We start from the raw sequence: 10,223 nt of genomic DNA on the forward strand, positions 1-10,223 counted from the left end.
TCTAGTTCATCGTTCTCTTTGTTTTTTTTTTCGCTCACATAGTTCAAAAAAGAGAACGAAAAATAAGGAAAAGAAAAAAGAACGACATCAGAAAAAGAAACTATATTAATTAAAGAGCTGGAACTAGTTCCGATCGTTCCTTTCTTGGAATAGTTCCAATGAACTAGTTCGTTCCCGTACTACCCAAATCTAGTTCTCAAGTCTGGTACATAAAGAACGTCTTCTAATTTCACATTTGTACACTTCTTGTTTGCCAAGTTCAGAGTCTAATCCATTACTTTCATATTCGTAAAAATCTTCTTATCAGCACACATATGCGACGTACAACAACCACTGTCCAAACACCATTTCGATTTCACTTCTGGACACAACTAATTTGCTTCTTCTGTCATTAATGTCAATTCAGATTTTCCATTTACTTCCACTTCTTGGGAGCACTCTTATGTGACGTACAATAACCACTGTCCAAACACCATTTCGATTTCACTTCTGGACACAAATAATTTGCTTTTTTTGTCATTAATGTCAATTCAGATTTTCTATTTCCTTCCACTTCTTGGGAACCACGATTATTTCCACTCTTTTTGGATCTGCAATTCCTTGCAAATTGTCCCAATTTTACCGCACTTAAAATATCCACTTTTTTGCTTGAATTTCTTTTCCTTCATTTCATGCTTTTTGGCATAAAGAACACTAAAGTATTCTCCATTTTCTTTCGATTTCCTCGATTCGGTTTTTCCAAAAATTTCACACGCAAAATTTCCGCTTTGGGTAATTCGTCCCTTGTTTCCAGGGCACAACGAAACGTTCCGAAGGATTCTGGTAAAATATATAGAAGTAAAATCGCCAACAGTTAAACTCCTATTAAAACCAGATTTCCTTGTACTCTTACATTCTGCTATCAAGCCCAATTCCGATGGACTCATTGACGTGGATTTTTTAAAAATATTTTTCTAAGGTCCTAACAAATGCGTCGATTTTTTAAAAATATGTTTCCTAATTACGATCAGACCTTAATAATGTAACATTTATTGTTTTTCCTTATTCCAGCTCCTCCACCATCACCACTCCAGGAAACTGATGTCAATACATCCCACAATCGTACCAGCCGTCAACTGTTCTACAGCCCAAATTTCTTTTATATACAAAATATTGGTGCCGAAGGTTCAAGATGTATAACATCACGTGGCCTAGTGGGCATCTGCATGGGTTTCGATAAATGTGCCATCGAAAGTCGCGGCAGACGTCGTCGCCATTTGACCTACTACAGCTTGGCGCCACAATATCCCTATTTTACACCCTATGTACAACCACAACAACCCGATGAATTGTGTACATATTTTGATCAATATGCTCGCACCAGTTCGGGTGTATGTTGTACAAGTATTAACAACATTGTGCCCATTGGGTCGGGAGAACAACCTTTCCAACCTCCTAATCCCACACCAAGTCAACCTGAATCTACCACAACAATGAATGGAGAAAATGATTCCCCTTCCAAGGAGGTCACAATGAATCCTATGGATGTCATTAAAGAAAATGAAAGCTCTGAGGATTCCGATGTCATAGAACCACCAGTCAATTTTAACTATGAACCCGAGCCACCGAAATACGATGAACCTTCTTCGCAGGAGGGTAACAATATTGGCTACGATCCCATTGATGAAAGTTTGAAACAGGCACCAAATTACCAGGACTTCATACGCTACCCTTGGCCATCACAATTTTTGGGTTTCTCGGGTGTGCAACAATGGCCACCACCATTGCCAACCCATCCACCATCGTCCGTCTCCAATTGGCCACCACCATTGCCTACACATCCACCAAATCATCATTATCCAACACATCCTCCTGCGACTATTGGGGGACAGTTTGTTCCAGCCACTACTAAGAGACCCATTACATCGTTGACCACCAAACGTCCAACCTATAGGCCAGTAGTGACAACAACCACCACCACCACGACTAGGAGGCCACCAAGTTCTTCGGGAAGTGGTGTATCATCGAATGGTTTACCTTTGCAGTGTGGCATGATTGGTCCCGATCAGGAACGTATTGTTGGCGGTACAAATGCCAGTCCTAACGAATTCCCATGGATTGCGGTTATTTTCAAATCGGGTAAACAATTTTGTGGTGGCAGTTTGATAACTAATGTAAGTTGAGAAGGGAGGATAGACAGGGTATGTTATGGTTTGGCTAATGTTTGTTTCTTCACTTTCAGAGCCATATTTTGACCGCTGCTCACTGTGTGGCCAGGTAAGATGCAAATCCTTCAAAAGGCTTCAAAAATATTTTTTAAAACATCCAGTACTATACTGAATGCTTCAAAAACATTTTTAAAAAATCCAGGTCTATTCTAAAGGCTTCAAAATCCAGGCCTATTATAAGGGTTTGAATAATCCAGGCCTATTATAAAGGCTTGAAAAATCCAGACCTATTACAAAGGCTTGAAAAATCCAGGCATGTTATAAAGGCTAGAAAAATCCAGGCCTATTATAAAGGATTGAAAAATTCAGGCCTATTATAAAGGCTTGAAAAATTCAGGCCTATTATAAAGTCTTGAAAATCCAGGCTATTATAAAGGCTTGAAAAATCCTGGCCTATTATAAAGGCTTGAAAAATTCTGGCCTATTATAAAGGCTTAAAAAATCCATGCCTATTATAAAGGCATGAGAAATTCAGATATATTATAAAGGCTTGAAAAATCCTGGCCTATTATAAAGGCTTGACAAATCCAGGCCTGTTCTAAAGGCTGCAAAAATATTTTTAAAAAAATCCACGCCTGTGCTAGATCCCCCAAAAATATTTTAAAAAAATCCACGACTGTGCTGGGACCTTTAAAGATAGTTTTTTTTTGAAATTTCACGGCTTCTCCACGGAAGAAGTGTAAATACCTTCTTTAAAGAAGTGCTGACAGCTCTGAGAATAACTTCCCAATAACAAAATCTGGCAACATTAGTTAATAACAATTAATTAAAGCATACTTTTAGGGATAATAAAAATTCGATGAATTACCACGGGTATATGCCGAACGATTTAGATTTTTTTATTTCATTTTACTTTTGTATTGGATTTTTTTCTGGAGACTATGTAGACCCTTGTCTTATGAAGGGGTTACGATTTTTTCTTTTTATTTTATTTTACTTTTGAATTGGATTTTTTTCTTGGAGAAAAATGGTTCCTTTCTTCTGAGGCGATTTCGATTTTTTCTTTTTATTTCATTTTACTTTTTTAAGGGATTTTTCCCTGCGGAAAAGTGACTCCTTTTCTTCTGAATTTCCACGATCTGTAATGAAAAATTTGGAATTAAGAGAGGATTTTTTATCAGAATATACGAGGTCCAAACGTCTATGAGATATTTTTCTATAATAAAATTTAGCAGGCCAGTTCTATGATCATTAATACCAGACCTAGAGAATCCTCTTTCGATATTATTTGCAACATATTTGTAATAATTAATTTAACTTTCTTTCAGAATGACTTCCTGGGATGTTGCTGCCTTGACTGTTCACTTGGGTGACTATAATATACGCACGGATTACGAAGTTCAACATGTCTCACGTAGAGTCAAACGTTTAGTAAGACATAAAGGATTTGATTTTAGCACCTTGGTAAGGAAACATTGAATTGAAATACTATTTATGAAAATGAATTCCTAAATTCCCTCTTTCTCCCACAGCACAACGACATCGCAATTTTGACGTTGAGCGAACCCGTGAAATTCACCAAGGAAATCCAGCCGATTTGTTTGCCCACCTCGCCGGCCCAACAAAGAAGTTCCTATAGCGGTCAAATTGCCACAGTTGCAGGATGGGGTAGTTTGCGGGAAAATGGCCCACAACCATCCATTTTGCAAAAGGTGCAAATACCCATTTGGAATAATGCCGAATGTGCTGCTAAATATGGTAGAGCTGCTCCAGCGGGAATTATTGAGTCAATGGTGTGTGCCGGCCAGGCAGCCAAGGATTCGTGTAGTGTAAGTGTTTTAAAAATAATAATTTTAATGGAAAAATTAAAATTTTGAATTATCTTCAGGGTGATTCGGGTGGTCCAATGATTGTCAATGAGGGTGGCCGTTATGTCCAGGTCGGTATTGTTTCATGGGGCATTGGTTGCGGTAAAGGACAATATCCCGGTGTTTATACCCGAGTCACATCTCTATTGCCTTGGATTTATAAAAATATCAAATAAGGGAGTATCTTTGGGGAAACGACAATGATAAACGATCAATTGTAAAACGATTTATGGAATTCACAGAAGAACAAATAAAATTTAGTAAAATATACGTACATACTTATATGTAATGATCGAATTTTTTGCGAATAAATATTGAATAATAATTTTAAGGAGTGATATTTTTGTGAAATAAATAATAAAAAAACATTTGTATGTATAAATAAAATACTATGGTTTTATTTATCAGGATATCAGAATGAATGAAAAAACTGTTCAAAAAGCTTAAAAAATAATTTGAAAAACTCTGCATCTTTTCTAAGCGCTTCCAAACTAATTCGAAAAACTCTTCTATACGATTCAAAAAAAAAAAAAAAAAAAAAATTAAAAAATCCACGCCTAGGCTTTAAAAAAAATATGTTTAAAAAATCCACGCCTTGTGTTAGGACTATAGAAAAATATGTTTAAAAAATCCACGCCTTGTGTTAGGACTATAGAAAAATATGTTTAAAAAATCCACGCCTTGTGTTAGGACTATAGAAAAATATGTTTAAAAAATCCACGCCTTGTGTTAGGACTATAGAAAAATATGTTTAAAAAATCCACGCCTTGTGTTAGGACTATAGAAAAATATGTTTAAAAAATCCACGCCTTGTGTTAGGACTATAGAAAAATATGTTTAAAAAATCCACGCCTTGTGTTAGGACTATAGAAAAATATATTTAAAAAATCCACGCCTTGTGTTAGGACCTTAGAAAAATATTTTTAAAAAATCAACGCCTTTCCTTAGAAAAAAATTTAACCAGTGAGCGGAGCAGTATAGTAGAACGGGGCCGACAATATGTTACCCTACACAACTTCCACGAAAATCTAACTTTGTGTGGTTCTATATTCTGAGCTTGGGCAATATTTCGCGATATTTGCACCCTCTTGACCAACTAGAGGTCAACAAATATAACTAACTAGCATATGCCCGCAACTTCGTTAGCGAATTTAGGAAATATTTCAAAATGTATTAACATATTATTTTATTTTCAGAGAAAACTGCATATGTCAGAAAAAAAAAAACAATCCACACATTAATATCGACCATAAATTAAATTTGAGTACCACTTAGTACCAAATTTTATGATTCGAGCTCTAAAGGTTCACCCAAATCCAAATTTTACTACATTTTCCATTTTGCACACATTATTTCCATAAGTACACTCCTCTACCATCTAACTAAACTTATATACACCCACAATGATTCCAAATTCAAATTTCAGGGTTCCAACTCTATTAATTCACCCACAATTAAAATTGTACAGAATTTAGTAGTAGAATTTCCAACTTAAACCAAACCTACATCCCGACAGTGATTCTAAATCCAAGTTTCAGGATTCCAACTCCATAGGTTCACCCACAATTCAAATTGTACCAAATTTAGTACACATTAGTTTGAATTTCCAAAATCTCTTACTTACCCCAAACCTACACGACCACAGTGATCCAAAATATATGTTTCAGGATTCCAATTCTATCGGCCCACCCACAATTCAAATTATACCAAATGTACACAGCAGTGCCAATTCCAAAACTTCCTATATACCCCAATCCTACACCCCCACACTGATACTAAATTCAAGTTTTAGGATTCCAACTCTATTGGTTCATCCACAACTAAAATTGTACCAAATTTAGTACACAGTAGTACGAATTTCCAAAACCTCCTACATACCCCAATTCTACACCTCCACAGTGATTCTTAATCAAAATTTTAGGACTCCTACTGTATCGGTTCACCCACTATTCAAATTGTACCAAATTTAGTACACAGTTGTACATATTTCCGAAACCTCCTTCCCACCCCAAACCTACACTCCCACAGTGATCCTAAATCCAAGTTTCAGGATTCCAACTCAATCGGTTCACTCACAATTCAAATTGTATCAAATTTAGTACACACTAGTACATATTTCTAAAACTTCCTACATATCTCAATCTTACACCTCAACAGTGATCCTGACTAAATTCACCTAAAATTCAAATTGTACCAAATTTAGTACCCATAAGTATTATTTTCTTAAACTAAATCCTCACCTCAATCCCACACCCCTACAGTGATCCTGACTCCAAATTTCAGTGTTCCCGCTCTATAGGATAACCCAAATCCAAACTGTACCGTTTATAGTACTTTTCATACACATAACTAACAAATTTCCAAAACTAAGTTCATACCCCAATCCTACACTCCGACGGTAATGTTGATTTCAAATTCCAGGATTCCAGCTCGATTTGTATCTCCAAATTAAATTTGTACCAAATATAGTACTATTCGTACACATGAGTACACGCTTTCAAAACCATGTCCTTAAATGGACCCTTCTTCTCAACCTTCATTCACACTCCAAATTTCAAGTTTTTAACGCTATCCGTACAGAATTGTACCAAATTTAGTACATCTTCGTACATTCGTACTTTGGCCCGTACATTATCGTACTTTGGCCCGATCCCCTTCTCCATGTAAAAATTTGCGATGTTTGGGTCATAATTGCGGCCTCTGGAGCGACCAGAAAAACCGACAAAAATTAAGTATTTGGTCCATTTCATCCCCTAAATATTTACCGATCTTTACCAAAAATTGCATTGGACACAACACATCCTAAATGCAAAATTTCATGAAGATTGGTCCATAACTGTGGCCTGTGTGGAGGACCATTATTTCGCAGCGTTACAAACTCTTGGGGCTGCACAAAGCTATAATACTCTGATATCATACTTGTGTAGGGTATAAGAATGCTATGCAATTCTTCCCCTATTGGAATATTTCCCATTAAGAAAATCTGGCATCTTATTGAAAATTATAAAACAAAATATAAAGCATAGTTTAGGGGATGAATATTAATGGAATATCAATTGATCCCTTAAGGTATGCTACAAAAACCTATTGGTCACTGCACAGTTGCTCATTTTGGTATGAAAAAATTAAAAAAAAATCAAAACCTCATCATTATCTAGCTAATAATGATTGAAAAAGATAAATAAATATCCAAAACACTTCATGAAAAATTAACAACAGCCTAATGGCTTCGTAAATGGTCGGCGTATTTGTTTTTTTCTTTTTATTTCATTTTACTTTCAAGCACCCTGAAAAAGACAGAAATGAATCAGTCAAAATTGGATCAATGAACCATTTTTTGATTGTCAAGGTTAATAATTATTAGCACGTTGTTGATCTCATTAATAATTTCCTTTAGAAAAATATAACAACAAAAACAAATACCACATACAATGTATCATTTCAGGCCATTTGAAAGGAAAAAAATGTCAGACAGAACAACAACACCGCCAATAAAAACCATTGACAGATGTACTTAGCCTCAAAAGAAAAACAAAAAGAAGAATCTCTCGAGATGATGACATGTGTCTTTTGGGTGGGGATAAATAACAAAAATCGGAAAAAATTCCATTTGATATGAATTCAATCATCGGACATTGCCAAAATATTATTCAAAAATAATGTCTGCAAATCCTCAATTTAAACCCATTAAAGAAAGGGGCACTGAATATTTTCCTAATGTCATTGGAGGTGGAGAGCCGAGGAAAAACGTGCAACGAATTGCATTAAAAATAAATTAAAGACACCGTCACATTTTTTTTTCACTAACAAGTTATTTGCAACAAATGTCAATGTTCTGTAAAAATGCTACCGAATCGGACGGACGGACCCACGAAGGCAACTAGATTCTTTTCGATTTAGTTGTCCACACCCAAGGAAAGGCCCAAACAAATAGGCGATTTTTTTTTTGTTCGGCACAAGTGTGTGAGTCTTAATGCCAAACAAAATAGCTACATAAACAACATTCGGTGGAAAAACTAATTGTGTATTATCTAAAAAAAAATAGCAGCAGCAACAACAGCAAGTAGACGAAAAATCAAATAAGAAAAACAAAATTGAGAATACTAAAATGTTCTTTTGACGCACATCATCATGGGCTACTCTATACACACAGAGGAAGCTGAAAGAGCCACAAGTACGCAATTAAACAGTGATGTACACATAATATACACATCTGTACATAGTATGTGTGTCCTAAATTCATTGAGGTCTGCTCGTTATGCTTCTGGAAATAAATTTCTAGTTAAAAGCAATTGAATATGAATGGCAAAGAACAATTTAGGTAATTATGAGAACCAGACAGTCTCAGAGATAAAAATGAAAAAAATATACTTACCCAGATTCCACAAGGATATTTGGATCCTGGAAATAAAACCAAAAATATATTAAAATTTGAAAAAAATAAAGGGGTGCATTTTTAAAAATGTTTTTCAAAGGCATGGATTTTTTAGAGCAAAACACTGTCTCAGAGTGGTGAATTTTTTAACGAAGATTTTCTCAGCAAACCTCTGTCTCAGTGGCGTGGATTTTTAAAGAAGATTTTCTTAGCAAACCTCTGTCTCAGAGGGGTGGATTTTTAAAGAAGATTTTCTCTGCAAACCTCTGTCTCAGAGGCGTGGATTTTTAAAGAAGATTTTCTCAGGAAACCCAAGACTTAGAGGCGTGGATTTTTAAAGAAGATTTTCTAAGGAAACCCAAGGCTTAGAGGCGTGGATTTTTAAAGAAGATTTTCTCAGCAAACCCAAGACTTAGAGGCGTGGATTTTTAAAGAAGATTTTCTCAGCAAACCCAAGACTTAGAGGCGTGGATTTTTAAAGAAGATTTTCTAAGGAAACCCAAGACTTAGAGGCGTGGATTTTTAAAGAAGATTTACTTAGGAAACCCAAGGCTTAGAGGCGTGGATTTTTTAAATAAGATTTTCTTAGGAAACCCAAGGCTTAGAGGCGTGGATTTTTTAAAGAAGATTTTCTCAGGAAACCCAAGACTTAGAGGCGTGGATTTTTTAAAGAAGATTTTCTCAGGAAACCCAAGACTTAGAGGCGTGGATTTTTTAAAGAAGATTTTCTCAGGAAACCCAAGACTTAGAGGCGTGGATTTTTTAAACAAGATTTTCTCAGGAAACCCAAGGCATAGAGGTATGGATTTTTTTATGAAGATTTTCTCAGGAAACCCAAGGCTTAGAGGCGTGGATTTTTAATGAAGATTTTCTCAGGAAACCCAAGGCTTAGAGGCGTGGATTTTTAATGAAGATTTTCTCAGGAAACCCAAGGCTTAGAGGCGTGGATTTTTAATGAAGATTTTCTCAGGAAACCCAAGGCTTAGAGGCGTGGATTTTAAATGAAGATTTTCTCAGGAAACCCAAGGCTTAGAGGCGTGGATTTCTAAAGAAGATTTTCTAAGGAAACCCAAGGCTTAGAGGCGTGGATTTCTAAAGAAGATTTTCTCAGCAAACCTCTGTCTCAGAGGCGTGGATTTTTAAAGAAGATTTTCTCAGCAAACCTCTGTCTCAGAGGCGTGGATTTTTAAAGAAGATTTTCTCACCAAACCTCTGTCTCAGAGGCGTGGATTTTTAAAGAAGATTTTCTCACCAAACCTCTGTCTCAGAGGCGTGGATTTTTAAAGAAGATTTTCTCACCAAACCTCTGTCTCAGAGGCGTGGATTTTTAAAGAAGATTTTCTCACCAAACCTCTGTCTCAGAGGCGTGGATTTTTAAAGAAGATTTTCTCACCAAACCTCTGTCTCAGAGGCGTGGATTTTTAAAGAAGATTTTCTTAGAAAACCTCTGTCTCAGAGGCGTGGATTTTTAAAGAAATTTTTCTGAGGAAACCTCTGTCTCAGAAGCGTGGATTTTTAAAGAAGATTTTCTTAGGAAACTTCTGCCCCAAAGGCATAGATTTTTAAAGATTTTCTCAGGAAACCTCTGTCTCAAAGGCGTGGATTCTTAAAGAAGATTTTCCCAGGAAACCTCTGTCTCAGAGGCGTGGATTTTTAAAGAAGATTTTCTTAGGAAACTTCTGTCCCAAAGGCATAGATTTTTAAAGATTTTCTCAGGAAACCTCTGCCCCAAAGTCGAGGATATTTAAAGAAGGAAACCACAGGCCTCTTTGTGTGCTATATAATTATTCTTAGGTGTATTTGTAGTTAACAAAATAATCAATTGAGTGTTTT

General features: G+C 36.0%; 1 protein-coding gene across 1 annotated transcript; it reads left to right on the forward strand.

Moving 5' to 3' along the window:
* Positions 1-1,486: 1,486 nt before the first annotated feature.
* LOC133334535 (trypsin-1-like) lies at positions 1,487-4,191 on the forward strand. The gene is made up of 5 exons (XM_061542849.1): positions 1,487-2,153; positions 2,222-2,256; positions 3,476-3,611; positions 3,680-3,976; positions 4,036-4,191. The coding sequence occupies exons 1-5, from the start codon at positions 1,512-1,514 to the stop codon at positions 4,189-4,191; spliced, it is 1,266 nt and encodes a 421-aa protein (XP_061398833.1). The 5' UTR covers positions 1,487-1,511.
* Positions 4,192-10,223: the final 6,032 nt, after the last annotated feature.

The sequence above is a fragment of the Musca vetustissima genome, unplaced genomic scaffold (genome assembly GCF_032173495.1).
Source record: "Musca vetustissima isolate MV318-11 ecotype Yass unplaced genomic scaffold, APGP_CSIRO_Mvet_v1 utg18056, whole genome shotgun sequence".
Lineage (NCBI taxonomy): Eukaryota > Metazoa > Arthropoda > Insecta > Diptera > Muscidae > Musca > Musca vetustissima.

Bases quoted from the DNA above. Each gene is read 5' to 3' on its own strand.
- LOC133334535 (XM_061542849.1), top strand. From the start codon at position 1,512: ATGAATCCTATGGATGTCATTAAAGAAAATGAAAGCTCTGAGGATTCC. The intron at 2,154-2,221 runs GTAAGTTGAGAA...CTTCACTTTCAG, and splicing joins GTGGCAGTTTGATAACTAAT to AGCCATATTTTGACCGCTGC. The intron at 3,977-4,035 runs GTAAGTGTTTTA...AATTATCTTCAG, and splicing joins CAGCCAAGGATTCGTGTAGT to GGTGATTCGGGTGGTCCAAT.